General features: G+C 50.2%; 5 protein-coding genes across 5 annotated transcripts; 3 read left to right on the forward strand and 2 right to left on the reverse strand.

Annotated features, from left to right (window-relative positions):
• Positions 1-2,290: 2,290 nt before the first annotated feature.
• On the forward strand, positions 2,291-6,396 carry RhiXN_02270 (COPII coat assembly protein Sec-16; the record flags this gene model as incomplete). Its single annotated transcript, XM_043322089.1, has 8 exons — positions 2,291-2,615; positions 2,674-3,429; positions 3,476-3,992; positions 4,100-4,386; positions 4,443-4,819; positions 4,890-5,028; positions 5,124-6,078; positions 6,126-6,396. 8 exons carry the CDS (start codon positions 2,291-2,293, stop codon positions 6,394-6,396), a joined length of 3,627 nt encoding a protein of 1,208 aa, XP_043187912.1.
• Positions 6,397-6,419: 23 nt separating this feature from the next.
• On the forward strand, positions 6,420-8,897 carry RhiXN_02271 (COPII coat assembly protein Sec-16; the record flags this gene model as incomplete). The annotated part of the gene is made up of 8 exons (XM_043322090.1): positions 6,420-6,609; positions 6,663-6,924; positions 6,976-7,248; positions 7,297-7,810; positions 7,871-7,937; positions 7,997-8,281; positions 8,333-8,472; positions 8,523-8,897. 8 exons carry the CDS (start codon positions 6,420-6,422, stop codon positions 8,895-8,897), a joined length of 2,106 nt encoding a protein of 701 aa, XP_043187913.1.
• Positions 8,898-9,220: 323 nt separating this feature from the next.
• Positions 9,221-10,523, reverse strand: RhiXN_02272 (Tyrosine kinase catalytic domain protein; the record flags this gene model as incomplete). Its single annotated transcript, XM_043322091.1, has 9 exons — positions 9,221-9,250; positions 9,320-9,529; positions 9,586-9,594; positions 9,653-9,727; positions 9,776-9,901; positions 9,958-9,978; positions 10,037-10,084; positions 10,137-10,307; positions 10,359-10,523. 9 exons carry the CDS (start codon positions 10,521-10,523, stop codon positions 9,221-9,223), a joined length of 855 nt encoding a protein of 284 aa, XP_043187914.1.
• Positions 10,524-12,760: 2,237 nt separating this feature from the next.
• RhiXN_02273 (uncharacterized protein) lies at positions 12,761-14,252 on the forward strand (the record flags this gene model as incomplete). Its single annotated transcript, XM_043322092.1, has 2 exons — positions 12,761-12,943; positions 13,002-14,252. The coding sequence occupies 2 exons, from the start codon at positions 12,761-12,763 to the stop codon at positions 14,250-14,252; spliced, it is 1,434 nt and encodes a 477-aa protein (XP_043187915.1).
• A 540-nt stretch (positions 14,253-14,792) lies between these two features.
• On the reverse strand, positions 14,793-16,938 carry RhiXN_02274 (uncharacterized protein; the record flags this gene model as incomplete). Its single annotated transcript, XM_043322093.1, has 6 exons — positions 14,793-15,475; positions 15,679-15,731; positions 15,812-16,318; positions 16,378-16,421; positions 16,497-16,555; positions 16,779-16,938. The coding sequence occupies 6 exons, from the start codon at positions 16,936-16,938 to the stop codon at positions 14,793-14,795; spliced, it is 1,506 nt and encodes a 501-aa protein (XP_043187916.1).
• Positions 16,939-17,042: the final 104 nt, after the last annotated feature.

Consider the following 17,042-nt stretch of genomic DNA (forward strand, 5'->3'; position numbering starts at 1 on the left):
CAGCCCAGCCAGATGTCCTTCAAACCCAGATACAAAGTTTTATTGAATCCAATCCGGGAGGATGGATCATAGATGGCGATTATCGGAGAATGATTGACCGATTGTACAGGACACCGCAACCGATGTACTTTGTAAGTTCGCTACCGTTATCTGGTCTGACATATTACAGACTGAGAATTTCAGGGCTCGATCCACCACTCGTGGTTAATTTCTGGGTGGGTCCTTCGACGTACGTTTGCTCGCTTGTTTCTTGGGGAACCATCGTGTGCCCTGGGTGCATGGAAAACATCCGAGAGACTCTAGGGTCGAAGAAGAGCATTTTTGTGGTGCTTATCGCACCATAGTATATGCAGAGCAGAGTTTAGGCCTATCTGGGAACGGGAGTCTGTCGAGTCTGGGAAAGGAAAGTGGAGAAGATTCGGAGGGTGGGGCGGGGATCTCCAGCGTTGGTTGGAGTGGGTTATATGCAGTATAAAGGCCAAATAAGGTGTTGAAGACATACAGGTAATGATTATTTTACATGGACCGACCTTGAACCAGAAGCAAAATTTGTGTCGGGCGCATAGCGCACTCTCTTGTTGGGATACAGAATGCATTAATGGCATCTTCTCGAGCGCATATACATCACCGGAATGGTAGTGGCGTCACCCAAATAAAAACACTAGCAGGGCGGTGTATTATCTTGAGAGACTCACCCGTAGTTGATCCTCAAGTCATCCAGCTCTAAACATGAACTCGCTTGTACACTGTCCTTTGCTTGGTGATAAGGATGGCATATACAGAATTTCTATTGTGGGGAACCGTGGGGTGGGGAAGGTACTTGGTTTGAACCTCTGGTTCATTTCTTACCAAGCTGAAATCCGACTTCGAGTCCACATTAGCCTCGCAGCTCTCCGATATTCTTGGTATCCCCTACCTACCGCTTGATGAAATATATTGGACCCCAGGTTGGGTACGAGCCACTCCTGAAGTGTTTCAAAATAAAGTAAAGTCGTTCTTGGATTCACATCCCAAAGGCTGGATCGTGGACGGGAACTACCTACCTATCGTAGGTTCGATAATACAAGATGCAGCAACGGATATCTCTGTAAATCTCGTTGGTTTGTTTCCCCTTGAGAGTATATTAATGAAGTTATTAGGGCTCGACCCACCTCTTATGATAAATCTCTGGCGTGTACTGCGTCGTACGCTTGGGCGAGTGTTTTTTGGGAGATCACCGTGTGCACCTGGATGCAACGAGCACATTCTCAAGATCTTGGGGTCCAAGGGGATATTAGTGACGTGTATTACGCAGCACCGTGTGTGTAGGGCAGATTTTACAGGGTTTGGCAGCAGGGTGATGCACAGTATGGAAGAGGAAAGTGGAGAAGATTCACGGGGCGGGGTTCTGACTTGAAAAACTGGCTATTATCGTTGAGGGAGAGCACTGCATATAATTTACCCTTGTGATGGACACGATTCGCTTCACTTTATTCTTCGGTTGTCTACTTCAAGTTGTAATCTGGTTTTGTTGAAAGGGTGTCGGAACTGCCCTAGTGAATTAGTTTGACTGATAGTATGGTTTGTAGATATATTTTCAGGAGATTCGCGCTGAGGACCCGAAGACATTGGCCGGTCGGCGGCCGAGGCACAGTTGATCGCGTTTGTTAGGCCACAAACGATGTTGCTCGTAAGAACAGTATAGTCAGACGCGTTTCGTCGGTAATTCTATTGCATACAGCCAACTGGTGGTCAGACCACTCTTCAACAAGACACCAGAGCTCCAGTGCATGATACACAGATTGATGCGCAAATTGAGATAACATCTGGTTGATGATGTCATGTCGTCATCCAATGACTGTATGATCAATAATACGGGGTTGCTAGAGGTACTGTACTATAGGGATGTGTATGAGTGATTTGAGGACCCAGGAGAAATCGAATGACCCTGTAGTTTGAGAAGGCGGGCATATGAAATTGAAAGGTGGCCGAGACTGCACTTGAAAGGTATGAGAAAGCCGGTAGACTTGAGTACCATCGCCAAGCTGCTTGTTTCTGGCGACATGTCAGTCAGAATCATAGATAATCAACAGTTCCTGCAGCGTGCAGTATGCCGCACTGAGAAGATCAAGATGTCTATATATCGCGTGCTCGGGAAGGTTGGCGAGCCACGGCGAAGTTTAGCGATTGACGGAAGCCCGAGCTAAGCGCCGAGTTTCCGTGGGAAAGTATCACTCACCGCGGTATTTGCGCCGAATTGCATACGTGTTCTGCATCCGCTCAGAGACAGAGCATCGACTCGACGACTGCAATGGCGGACCCAGCACCCCCTGCCGCCGATGCACTCTTTGGCAGCAGTGATGACAAAAACGACAGTGCTAGCAGTCTTTTTGATGCCGGAAGCACCGCCACCGACAGCGCCCAAGACATTGCCGGGGTCTTTGGTGCTCCTTTAGACGACACGGCCGATCCATTTGCGAGTGTCGGCCAAAGCATAGACATTGCTGCCAATCCTGAAGCTAGCTCCGAGGCTACAACGTCGAGTGTGTTCGACGACTATGCGAACCAAGGCTGGTACGATGACGACGGCAAGTTTCATCTATACGAGGATCCGGCTGACACGTTCAGTGCCGCGCGTGAGTGCTTGGTTTTGTACTGATTTTGTGATTTTTTGAACGTTGAATTTGTGGTCAGCAGCTACGAATCCGGCCCCGGCGAAAAGTTATACACCCAATGCCTATTCCCCTGCACAGACACAGCCAGCTTCAAGGGTTCCCTCACATTCATCGCCGGCGACCCAGTATGCACCCTCTGTAGCTAGTCCTTATGAGCCAGCCCGTTCGAGCTCTGGATCTTACGCTCCAGCGTCTACATACGCACCTCCCCCCGGTCAGCACACTCCTGCGAGCACCTATACGCCTCCAACGAATGTATACGCGCCCCCGACGAATGCATATGCACCTCAGACGACAGCTTATGCGCCTCCGAAGAGTCCCTACGCCGTAACAACGAGCTCATTCATACCACCGCCCCCGACGTCATATGCTCCACCACCAGCACTTCCTGCGTCAACCAATGACCATCTGAGGTATAGATCTGCCTCGGCCAACGCTTACGATCCACCTATTCCGGCTGCAAGAAAAAGAATTGACAGCCCCGCAAGTTCGGTTTCGACTCTAGGTCATGGTACACCGGTCCTCGTGAGCCCTTTTGGGCAGACGACGCCCTCTGGATATCCCTCTCAGCTCGCACACGACCAGCCTACTCAGAACCCACCACCTCCACCCGGCCCTCCACGCAGCAGAGCAGGCTCACAGGTTACAGGTCCAGCTCGGACCCTTTCGCCCGCTCATGCGTTGAATAGGACTGGATCCCCACTGTCTGGAATAGTTCGCGCTACTTCTCCGCTGGCTGGTACGGGTGCAATGCGTGCTGCGACGGGCCCAACTAGTAGGGTCTCCTCAGATTGGTGCTGCGTCCCCATATGCGCCCCCAGTTGCTTCTACCCACCCTCCAGCTCCTCCCAAGTCGACATCACCATATGATCCTCCTACAACTGGCGTCAAACCATTATCCTATAGCCCTGCTGTTCAGCCTTCGATACCTACCCTACCAGCACGCGCAGCGACATATGACCCGCCCCCAACTGGCACGAAGAGCGCGTTTGACCCGCCATTACCCGCGGGAGCACCACCGGCAAGGAAGAACACATACGATCCACCAAAAACGGGAGCCAAGAATGCGTTTGATCCTCCAATGACAGGCACGAAGAGCGCATTTGACCCACCTCTGCGAACCGGTACCAAGAGCGCGTTTGACCCCCCTATGACCGGCCGTAAGAATGCGTTTGATCCCCCAATGACAGGTCGAAAGAGTGTATTTGATCCACCACCTCCGCCTGCTGGACCACCATCGCGGCCTGGCAGTCGGATTGGTAATGGTGCGAACAATTCACCTGTGATCGGACCACCGCGACCTGTATCTGGTTTTGCTCCTCCGGGTCCACCTCCCGGGTATGTTCCCCCCCAACGACCTGGCCCACCGTCGCGACCCGCTTCTTCCGCTTCTATGGGCGCTGGGCGTTATGCACCCAGCTTGGATACTTCAAACGCCGGATTAGGACTTGGCGCAGGAGGGAAAAGGGATCCAGAAGCGCCATTGTTGGTGGAAGCAGGCCGTGGGATATGAGTACAGATAGTGCGAGGGCTAGTTTGGATGGGGAAGGGACGGATGGTCCGCCAGGTCGAGGAAGTTTGGATGGTGCCGACAGTGGCTACAAGTCTCGCACATCTATCGACGACGCGGCAGGTAGTGAAACATGGTCCAAAGAAGAGTGGGCCGAGGAGAGGATCCAGAAGGCGGCGATGCCGAGGGAGGACATGTGCAAACAGAGAACGACTGGGGCAGGTCTGCCCATGGCCCTAATAATACTCTCGATCCCGAGGGCGGGGTTGATCCCGAAGGTGGATTAGACGAGGCCGATACCACGCTACATGCGCCTGCTGAATCGTTCTTAGGAGTGGGCCCACAAATTATGGAGACCGCCCCTACCCCACTGGCGAGCCCAGGAAAAGTGCCCATGGAATTCGCAGAGGACGATGCAGAGGGCGGATTTGGTACTGTAGGCGAGCCTTCATCCACTCCTGGAACCAAACCTCTCAGCCGCACTACCTCGATATCGTCCCTTGCCTCTGGACGCTCTGGACACAAGCCTTCAGGTTCGATCTCTAAGCGTCCCGCACCGGTTGTTGTAGAGCCCCCGCCAAACACTGGTAATTATGTTGTTGACAATCAGCCTTATACGCCCATGTATGGCCAGTCACCTTACGCTGATGTTCAGGTAGGCTTTGATTCAATTTTCATATTTAGTTTTCATTTTATGGGTATAATTGACCCTGATTTTCCGGCAGACCTCACCTCCGAAGCAAACAGCTGCGGACCCGTACGCACCTAAGCCTACAGATGCACCTGCGCCTCCCAAACCAGTGGATTCGTATGCTCCACCGCCAAAGGATCCCTACGCGCCTCCTAACCAGCCGTCACCGACCCGTACGCTCCTTCAAAGTTTACTGCAGAGCCCACTCAAAAGGTTACATATTCGCCACCCAATGGTCTTGCACGGGTGTACACGCCTCCGCCGCAAGCGAATGCTGCAATCACTCGTCCTCCACCGACTAGGAATGGGTCAACGCTTAGTCGCAAATCTTCCTTGGCTAGCATTGGAGAATTTAGTGTTGCAAAAGATCCGTACGCGCCTCTCGTTGCAAGCAAAGACCCGTATGCACCTCCCGCTGCTAAGGACCCATATGCCCCGTCCGCGGTGAACGCAAGCCCTTATGCACCATCCAGAGCTATGGCTCAGGAGATCAAACGACCTTCATCGACCGCCTATGATCCCCCCATGCCCGCTGTGCTCCCTGCGCAACACGCATCATCATATACCCCTGGTGTCCCTACCGAGATGTACGCTCCCCGTCGCGACTCACGTGCCAAAGAACAAAGCGACCAATCTGACTACGAGGGTGCAAACGGTTACACGTCTCGGTATAACTACCCCAGCACCGACCCATACCAGCCAGGTGGCAAGTCGGGCACACCGGCTGCCTATCAACCAACTTCTGGGGGAGTGGATCCACTCGGACGACACGATTCTCGCGCACCAATCATTTCGTTTGGATTTGGTGGCCGACTGGTAACCGCGTTCCCCGGACTTTCCGAACTCACTGGGGGATTCGATGTTTCTCTCGGTCGCAAGGCACCCCCTCTTCAAGTTCGCACGCTGCACAAGATTGTACCCGAGAGCGCCGTCGAGACGTCGTCAGCCGTTTTCCCTGGCCCGTTATTCTCTGACCCTGGCTCGCCTACAAAAGGATTGGTAAACGTAGCAGTTGGTGGATCCGGGGCTAAAACCAAGAAGGCTGCCGTGCTTAAGTACCTTGGTGAACGTGCTGAGGAAATCGAACGCGGACTTGGGTATTTGGCTGTGGATGCTGGTAATGCCCCTGGACCCAGTGAGAGGAGCAAGTCGGAGGGCAAGCTGGTCCTCGTGAACTTGTTGAGATTATGGTGGAAAATGATGGGAAGCTTACCGGAACGTGAGTGCTTTTGTATCACTGAGCCAACTAGTATTGATTATGTTATTATAGGCCTGCAATCGATACCGCTGTGCGCCAAGCACTCGTTCCTCGGTTGTCTTCTGTCCCTGCTGTTATGAGTCCCAATTCGCAAGCCACCTCGTTTACACTTGCATCTGCTCTGGATGTCACCGTCACGAGTCCCGGAATGGATCAGTACAGCCTTTCCCCAGGAAACAGCGACTCGCCTGTTGCAACCTACAAAGTCAAACCTGATGCACTGGACAAAATTCAAGAGCTCTACTCCAAGGTGAAAGACGCCAGGCCTACCATTATGCTCTAGATGAGCGGATGTGGGCACACGCTATGCTTATTGCAAGCTCACTAGACAAGGACGCATGGAAAGAAGTGGTCAACGAATTTATCCGCTCCGAGCTCGGTGTGAGAACTGACCAGAAGAAGCCCGCGCCGTTTGGTGGTGATCCGTCGGTTGCCAATGGACGCGAGTCGTTGCGTGTTGCATACAGTTTATTTGCGGGACACGGGCCTGCTGCCAGTAAGTCCCCATCCCCCTGTTCTTGTTGAACCATGCTCTGATACTTGGTTCAGTCCAAGAGTTACTACCTCCAAAGAACCTGGCGCGCACTGACGCGAACTCACTGATGGCCCCCATGATCCCCATGGCGCATGCTACTCCGATTTCGCCCAACTTCCCACAACCCGTGTTAACATCCAGTGTGCCAACACCCGCCTTACTTCAATGGAACGAAATTGCCGCAACTATCATCTCTAACCAAGCTGATCCACAGGCCTTGACCGCTCTGGGAGACTACCTGGTATCGAACAAATGGGTCGAGGCTGCACATGTTTGGTAAGAGTTTACTGAATCTTTGACCATCAGCTTCTAACTTTGCGCCATTAGCTATTTGCTTTCACCTACTACCTCGGCATTAGGTGGGCTTTCTACTCCCTCGGTACGCGTGATATTGCTTGGCTCTGAGAGCCCCAGCACATCGCGCAACTTTGAGAAAGACGACGACGCGATCATCTTTACCGAAATTGCCGAATACGCGTATTCGCTCGTTCCAACGGTCAAGGGCCAGGAAGCATATGCAGGTTTGCCCCACTTGCAAGCATACAAGCTTCTTCGCGCGGCAAAACTCGCTGAAATGGGGCATGTAGCTCTGGCGTCAAGGTATGCTATATCTGACTGATATAGACCTCCATACTAACTATAACGCAGGTACTGCGAAGCTATCGTTACTTCGACTCGCATCTTCAACCGCCCTTCGCCATTCTTTACCCCTGCCTTCCTTGAACAGTGCAAGGAATTATCCGATCATCTCTCTGGTGTACCTCAGCTCGACAGCAGCGGCTCTTGGATCGGAAAAAAGGTCGCCAAACCAAGCCTCGACTCTATTGGCAATTGGCTTTCAGGCGGGCTCACCAAACTCATTGCTGGCGATGGAGAAGAATTTAGTACAACGACCGAACCTGGCCCTAAAACTGAAAGTGGAGCATTTTCACACTACAGCTCGATCTCCTCGGCGAACACGAGCCAAACACCCTCTCCTAACGCTTCAGTTGTCGCTTTGCCATCACAAGCCAGTGTGCCTCCTCCAAGGCGGGCAGGTTCTGCTATGGCGCAACGGCCAGGATCCGCTGCGGCTCAACGTAATGGCGCACCAGCCCATCCAGACCGCTCCGCCTCAGCGATGGATTACTTGCGCCCACCCGCAAATAAGGGGACTCCTGCTGTACCATCTCATGCTTTCTCCGCCAACGCAGCGACGCAACGTTCTATCAGGCGGATGTAGGGTACCGAGCAACAAGATGCGAATAAACGGGAGAAGGGCACCACCGCTGGTACTACATATCACCCTGGTGGGGTGGGGCAGACGAGTCCAGCGGCCCGACACCGACTGCTACTACGTTCTACCAAGTGAGCGATGACCCAGCCACTACCGAAGGCGAGGGAGAGGGCGGCTTCATTTCATTGATGGACACTTTCTCGCCCATGCCATCTCCTGCGCCTGGAGGTTCATCCTTTACATCGACTCCCCAGCGAGTTGAGGAAGAAGACGAAACGGAGGATCTTGGTCTCGGCAACTCTAAGAAGGCGGCCGAAAAAACAATTCCTCAGGCTGATGATGGCAAACAAAACAAGGAGCCAGAGGCTAAACCAGAGCCGAAAGAGGAGGCCAAACCAGAAGCGCCCAAACCACCAGGTAAGTGGCAGTATACAACAAGGCACCACAGTCACTAAGAGGACTTAGCAGAAATTAAACCATCGTCGTCTTGGCTCGGACGCTGGTGGACTCGAAAGGAAACCGACTCTCCTGGACCTGTTAAGGCTCATCTAGGAGATCAGGTGTCATTGGTGTATGACAAGGAACTCAAACGATGGGTTAATCCTAATGTAAGGCGTAGATCAACGTGTCCAAACTTTGTACTGAACCCCTCAAATAGGCACCCAAACCCGAGCCGACAGCAACTCCGCCCCCGCCACCTTCAAGGGCACCATCCCGAGCTCAGGCAGGGTCGCCCGGCCCTGGACCATCTCCATTGGGACGAACCAGTGACCTGACCTCTGCTCCACCCAGTCGATCACAGTCGTCCACCAGCTTAGCCCCTCCAAACACATCTGGTCCACGACGTGTCCGTTCCATGCTGAACGAGTCATTCGGCCCTGGTGGTGACATTTCTAGTTCAGAAACCAATTCGCCAACGAGCACCCCTCCGGCAAGCTTACGCGGCCCACCAAGTAGAGGGTCAACGCCAGGCGGAAAACGCAATGTCCGAAGCCGATATGTGGATGTGTTTGCTCAGCCACCTTCGACATGAACACTTGTTGCTTTGCATTTCTTATCTCTCCCGCTGTTATACTAGACTTTTTGTGTGCATATAGCGTACAGGTTTTTGGTCGATACTATGTGTTTTTATAGTAATTTTGATGTTTGATTGTTTTGCCGCGGTGGCTTCACAGTTAAAACTTAGGGCAATCATACACAAGCCCCATGTTAATGAACGATACCACCACTGAATTTAGTATAATAAATCAGAAACTTATGGAGTAATCTATGGTGGCGTCACATAATTAAGGTGGTGGTTTCAATGGTAAGCTTTCCCCTTATCAATCTCGTAGTCTCACATACCCAACGAACCATCTAGCTTGTTGAGTTTTCAAGTTTGATTAACTAGGGTTGAAGTCAGACTGTATCCTATAGGCCCAGCGTTTATATACGTTATTGGCTCATGGCACTCACAGCTCCTTTCACTTGATTGGCCTTCGGTCGATCTCCAGGCGCATAAGCCAAACATCGTTTAAGCAGATCCCACATTTCAGTTTGGGCAATACTATTTCGAAGAGTCCTACTGAAATCTGGTTGGGGTGGCTGCCTTTTCATAACCATTACTTCAATAATCACAAAAGGATCTCGCTTGTCAGCGAACGGTGGCTTTCCTGACATGATATTCTGTATAAACGTGTTATCTGCCATTCCCTTCTGTGCTGTAGGACATCACTACTGACAAGTATAGTCTAAAGGAATATCAACTTCACTGTTCTAATTCTCATATGTATATGCACCAATACCCACCATTCCTAGAGCATATATATCGCTAGCTTCTGTAAACGTATAGTTTCCTTCCTTCTGATTCAGGATCTCCGGTGCCTGTGTTTGTTTCAACATACACACGCTATTTCTAAGTAGTGAACTAACCGCAAAGCGCATGGTAAAATTGGGGGATTTTGTTCGAGTGAAGTCAAGGGTCGTGGTAAGAGCTGAAATGGCGCTCCCAAAGTCAGCAAGCTGTACTCGCCCATCGTCCGTCATCAAGACATTATCCTACAATTCAGAGATTTTATTAATTTAATAAATTATCATATCGAAGAAGACACTACCGGCTTGATATCTCCGTGTACCTTGAAAAATGCAGTGAGTAAACATTGAAATACATAGATTACTAGTACCTCGACGCACAATCCCGTTTGCATGAAGGTACTCAACAGCATCAGCCAACTGGATGCACTGAACGTAGCCTCAGTATATATGAACCAGTTTATTGATTGTTACTGCTTACAGTCTGAAGAGGCGATGGCAAAGAACCACACGAAATCTGCTGCTTCAGCGAACCAGCTCTCATCCAAGGAGTGATAAGAGCGAATTTTTCTTGGAAGAAGGCAAACCCAAGTATTGGCAGTACACTTTGGTGCACACATTGTGACCATGTGTGTATTTCTCGAGCTATATGCTAGCTTCAAACTTCAGTTAACTATACTAGGGAGAATCTTTGAATGGATACCTTTGGACCTTTTCCATACTCTTCAATTTCAAGATCTTTGGTGGGCTCGATACATTTAATTGCAACAAATCGACCATCCTTGAGAGCACCTCGGTATATGAACCCAAACCCTCCTCGAGTAACAAAGCTCTGATTTCCCTCTTTTATATCTAACTCACTCGTCATGTCTTTATACCCATGTTGAACAAGGCAATACGCAACGTCATCAGACCTCTGCTCACAGAGATAAAACAACTCATCAATTTGGCATCCTATTCAGTCTGCTGGTAAAATGGTGCTGTACCATTTTGCTTGTTACTAATGTTACGCTGGGTAGATTCACCCTAGTAGTAGATCGAGGAGCTGAATCCAACACATGATCTCCAATTGTTCCCCCAGAACCAAGACGGTATGATGACTCTTCTCTTGCATTGGGAAGTCTTCCCATAGGCTTCACCCGCGTTGATGGCGCACCAGAGTTGCGTGATATATTCGGCTTTAGTGAGATAGCAAGGTATCTAGGATAGCACTGGTCATTTAGCAAGGTTAAAGTGGATATATGTGCTAGATTTACCTCGCCTTGTGGAATACAAAAAATACACATGAACAAATGCATAGGACTATAACGCCTGATAGCAGAAATATCATGACGCCAAATTAATGGTCTAGTTTATGCGTCCTGTATGTGAGGTATGGCGTAGTAACGTGATACATTGCCACCTTATATACAGTAACCGGAGTGTTGTCCGCTTTAAGCCAGGTGGAACCAACCATCCTGATCTGCGCAATCACGAGTGCAAAACCGTACAGTTTCGTAATAATTCTAGAATCTGATTGGTCACTTCATGTCCGGAAATTGGAGTACCGACCCATTATGTCACTCCGGTGTTGGCTGGTTCCCCGAGAATGTTCAACATTGCCTCCCCAGACCCTAGACTTGTCAAGGAGGATCCCTTCTCTCATCTGCGGGTGCTCTTCTTTTTTCCTCTCTTGTTGTTGTTTGTCCGCGTGCTTTGTCAAGTTGTTTCTCATACACGGTGGACCCAAAAAGTGGAAAAAAACACGTGTTATATGCGGAGTGTTGGCAAAATCCAACCAGTTTTTCCTTGAATCCGCATGCTCAACCCACCCCTGTGTGTCTTCAAGGTGTGGGCTCTGCGAATTTAGGTGCGGACGTCTGGCAAAATCTGGACGTCATGCGGATTTTCCGTACTTTTGGGGTTCACCGTGCATAATGGTGTCTGTTTTTATTCCTATCTGAACGGTTCAGCTAGTTCACATGTAGCTCCTGTTAGTCCACAATAGAGGTGTAGTCAAAACAATCTGGGCTTGTGACCACCCCCTACAGAAACTATAAGACAGTGTTACCGTAGGAGACCGCGCCTCCTCTCACATATTAGCCTATCTTGTCACACCTCAGATCAGCACCCTACTAATGTACTGATTTGACAGTACCCTCAGATATCGCAGTCTGAAGTGCAACTGATTACAAGTCTATCATTCAACATCTCAACTATCATATATACTATTGCACGTAAATATATATCCCTACATAATCACTATCCTCTCTTTTTATGTTTCTTTACTTGGAGGAATTGTATTAGTTTCCAAATAAACAGAAAAGGTCCCCAGAACTATCGATCATTAAGCTTAGTAAAGGTTTAATTAGAATACAAATAGCATGGCAGACGGATGATGCTTGCATATATTGTGCTCAGCAACTTAAACGGACTCATGTACTCCAAATACTTTCTTTATCCTTGCACCACAATTGAGTGTGTTATAGTTTGTCATTCGCTTGTGACTTTCTCAGGATATGTTATTGTTAGCTAATGGGCTCACATACATTTGCTGAGCAAAGACTTACAGAACAGCATTGACACATTTTAAAGCGCTATATTCCACTTTGTAAGGGGAAGGGCACTATGTGGATAGGCTTATGCGAGCAAAATTATGAAGCATAGAAAAGATTAAGTACAATATCAGAAACTTGCGGAATCACTTGTAACATGAGGATTGCTGCGCCTGCTGCCTCATACACAGCCACTCAGCCCCTATTTCACCTCCACCATTCAAACCCCCTGAACCGTTCCTTCAACGCGCCACCTCAGGCATTACCACGCTCCCTTTCTTCTTCCTATCATTTTTATTTCGACTTTCTCTGAAATATAACAATTGGTTTGCTTTTCGCCTTGTTCGTTTTCTGACCCTGGGGTTCGGTCGTCGCGAATATCCTTAACACCTTAATACTCTCCCCTAATATTGATACTAATCAAGCTATCGTAGAGAGATTTGGCGCCTCGTGCTACGCATGTGTGTGTAGCTGTATTCAGACGTGCAGCCAGTTCTCAACAGTCATACAGCTGGCAATATCAATACCCTTCCATTCGTGACAGAAATTCGCATAGCTTCACTTGCCTTCCATGGGTGAATTTCCTGAACCCGCGATCCAAGGGAGTCCAGTTTTAGAGTCCACATCTGCTCCCATTACAAGTATTTCCTCGAGTCAACCTATCCCTTCAACCGACCCATCTCCTAGCGTGGAAAGCTCATCTCAATCAGAGACCAATGCAAGCTTTACCCCTATTTCAACTCCAACACCTGTGGTGAGTCGATCTTCCTTTTGAATAACAGAAAAAGTATTCAAGTCATGGAATATGCCAGACGACAAAGGTAGAGACGAGTTTCAGCCATGCACCAAGTACGACCAAACCAAGCACAACGGTGGAGCTTCAAACTTCTGCTCTCATTACTAGATCTCCGACTACCACCTCATTTGTTCAATCTACCCCTACTTTTCAATCCACGAGTGTGTTTATCCCACAACCAACGTCTATTCAGATCGTCACTCCAGCATCGGCTCCTATTTCTATCCCAACAACCTCGCAGCGCATTAGTACACCCTTCAGTACAATCAAGGATGAGTCTACGAGCTCGGGAGCATCTTCCGTCACAGAGATTGTCACTCGGCCTATTATTACACCCGTCTCTACACAACCACCTCCTCTAGCAACAACAGCGCCAACGGCCAATTCTCATCTCTCGTTGGGACCTATCGTTGGAATCGTGGCTGCGATTGTAATCGTCCTAGCCATCATAGGAACGTGTATCATCCTTGGCCCCCGACGAGCCCTACGAAAAGTAGGCATAGGCGCGAATAGGGACGAGGAAAAGATCGACTATGAAGAATGGGAGCCTACGCATAGAGAGAGTGGCACATGGACTGGGCGCCCAACGAGTGTCGGCGCTAATAGTGATTGGTGGAGACCCCCACCTGGAGCGTTTCCAACTCGTCCGAGTACCATGTCCTTGGGTGGGCCTGGGATGGCGGGAGTCGGTGCAGGGAAAAGCATTGGAATGGACGGGAATCCTGCTTCTCCTATTCCTAGAAGGATGTCTCAACGTCGCATTGAAGAAAGGGGCGCGATTCGCAGTGGATGGTTCGCGACCAGTATGGTACGTGGGGCGAGCCTCCTCTCGCTAGGAAGCCTCGTCAGACCTATCGAGTCTAGCAATTCCAGAGGCTCCGAGAGAATGAGTCGAATGGGCACAGGGGGGTCCGCGGGGAAGCGATTTCAAGAACTCTATCGTCGCGAGCGTGCATCCGGAAGCTCGGGTCTCATGAAGTCGAACGAACCTACCCAGTATCTTGCAACAATCAACGAGATGGGAGTACGTCAGCCCAGTGAGATGGGACAGTATCGAGTACCGGGGGGAATAAGCAGCTATCGCCCTCGTACCACAACACCCAAGGTTCGGCGGCCAAGTCAACTTGCAATGAGCTATGTTCCGGATATTGTGGTGCGAGATGCGACGCTTCCTAATCTTTCTAGTGTTAGCAGTGTGACCCACGAAAGCGGTGGGCGAGGATATGATGGAGATGCCGAGGTCGAACGGCGCCCCCGTGTAATTTAGTGTATTTGTAAAAAAGTGAACCGTTTTGTAGTAGGTACTTCCTGGAAAAGGACGCGTGTGATTCCAGCGCATTCATTTACACTCTCAGCATTGAGGCGCGGCTTGACAAGCGAAGGAACGCATTCAATCAAGATTCGGACAATTTTACCCAAACCGGGCTACTCGGGTTAGGCCGATGGAGTGACGATCGTCGAATACAAGAACCACCCCGAATTTCAACTGGACAAGCCCCGGGTTCTGAACAAGAAAACCGACTTTGTTTAAATCGGCAGCATCTAATAGTTGCTATAAAAGTTGTTTGTTTCAGATATCGAGTGACTACATATTAGGTTCTTCAGTTTACATTTTGATGATAGAATATTAGCGTAACGATACATCCAAACACATAGCATATAGCGAAAACAGATAGCAAAGCGGAAATTGCGAAAAACCCAAAACTCCAAAATCTAATCATACAAAATACGCAAGCCCAGAAGGCTTCGCTTGAAGGAAAAACCCATGACAGCCTTCTGCAAAAGAACACACGAGAACGAAAGTAAATTAAGGAATTACCAGCAATATAACCATAATGGGAATAGTGACCGCAACCGCCATCCACCAAGCACGAACGAATATCTCTCGATGGACATGGCGAACAATTGGATTGGGTATCGTCACCATATGACCGTACAGCCCCAATGCCCGAGGATCGCCCAGGTCGAGATTGAGGGACCGAGCAAGCTCGTCTTGGTCCGGAAGCTCCACCTCTGTTTCGCACGACTGGGGGCTTGTATTGGAATGGTTCGAGGCGCACTGAGCCACGTGGGGGCGACGACGACGACGGGAAGAGATCTGTGGGTGGAGCGCATGTATGTCGAATCCTCCATAAGCAGCAGAAGTGGGCGTCCAGGGATGCTTGTGCATTTGTTCGCCCAGACGGTGGACCGAAATAGTCGAGTCTTTCCCAGGGATGTATGCGGGTGTAGGGGGTGGGGAGAGGCGTCGTTGGCTCCAGCGTATCGTGCAAATTCCCAAATGAAGATTCTTGATCCGGTTCGGCTTCAACGCGAAACCCAAACCCGGTCGTCTGCGGCATGCCATGCTCAAGATCCGGCTGGAAATGTGGGCGCTGCCTTTTGCGACCTCTGGCTCCCAAGATACGACGAATAGCTGGGAACCGGCTGGTCTTGCGAGGGCGGTGAACACGCTTGGGTCGGATGATTGGGTCGGTCGAGGTAACGGCCCTGTTACCGCCGCCCATATATTTCCAGTCGATGCGATTCGGGTCCTCTGGGTTCTGCACAAACATCCGACACTTCAAGATAAAAATTTCATAAGGGTAGAGCTGCCTCGAATCTCCAAAGGCGAAAATGGCGGGGCAAACCTAATTTTCATTCTCCACAAGTAAGTTGGCGTTACATACAGGCAGATGTGAAACGGGACTTACTCCATTGTAAGTTGATAGCCCTATAGTCCAGGCGACCAACAGCATCGGGATCACTACCAGCCGAAGGGCACGATGCTTGTGGTTTATGATAAGCGAAATCGACGTAGCCAGCGTTGCCATAATGTACACGAACCATACTCCATACCCGAGTTTGTCGTGGGACCTCCCCGAGTTTGTGAACGACAACTGAAAAAACCGGGTGAGAGATTGTCGGAGTGTGCCTTCAATTTCGGTCAGGACGCGCTGGAACGCATCAGGGTGGGGGTGAACAAACGAGACCTCGTGAACACCGGTGGTGTCAGGCTCGGTCTCGGGGCTGTCCTCCCAGGCTTCCCTCCTCCTGGCCTTCTTCCCGGGCGTGGATTTCTTGGGGGGTTTGACCCACTGCCGAATCGGATCGATCATATCTTCGGTCACATTCAGTTCGTACTGGGAGGATGCGTCGAAGAACAAAGACTTGGCGTGCTGGAATGAATTGGCGAGAGGGACGTTGATGGACTGGGTGCGGTCGCGGTCGGTGGGTCGTTTGAATATTGAAGTGCTCGGGTTTCCAAAGTCCGAGTCGGAAGGGTGCATAGGCTGCCTTCGCTCCCAGTCCCGGTAGGTCTGGGTATATTGTTTGAGCCAAAGGCAAAAGTACCTATATGCCTTGATCATCAGATTCAGGCGGAAGCCATCAGTGATGGACTATAGACTCACAAATTCTCCACGCTTCGTTCAACATAGAGCAAGTATTCTTCAAACTCTCGTAATGATACTAAACCGTCTCACGGGTTGAATAAGATGTTACGTCTGCAAGGCATAGGGAAAGGACACACCGGCGAGGCGTGGATATCATCCATTATTTCGGATAGCGGAATGTCATATTCGGGGATGACTTGGTAATCAGAGTCAGTCCCGGCGCAAACACCAAACCCCCGTTTCTCGTGCGTGCTTACCGGCAAACCTCTTCTTCTTTACTGGGACTCCCCTGGGTCGTGGAGGAGTTCTTCAGTCGACTCGGGAGGTGCTTGATGTTCATTGGGCTGGGCGACCACCTCTCGGGCTGCTCGCTACTTATCGACGGAGCAATGACGGGCAGATTAAAGGAAGTTCTATACGCTCCCATTCGGGGATATCTCGATCGGGGCCGGTAGCGGGACCGAGATGACCAGAGAAATCGGAAAGAGGAATATCGATATCGTCCGGTCCTAAGGTTAACGAGCGTCGAGGCTCAATAGTAATTTCGCCCGTCATGGCTGGTCGGTCGTTCGGAGCCATCGTAATCAACGGGAGGTTGAAAGCATCTCATTCCGTTCTCCAGGCCAATATATAGCCATGCCGATGTAACTCTAGATCGAGGGAATGTTCATCGACAAACAGAA

The sequence above is a fragment of the Rhizoctonia solani genome, chromosome 16, assembly GCF_016906535.1.
Source record: "Rhizoctonia solani chromosome 16, complete sequence".
Classification (NCBI taxonomy): Eukaryota; Fungi; Basidiomycota; class Agaricomycetes; order Cantharellales; family Ceratobasidiaceae; genus Rhizoctonia; species Rhizoctonia solani.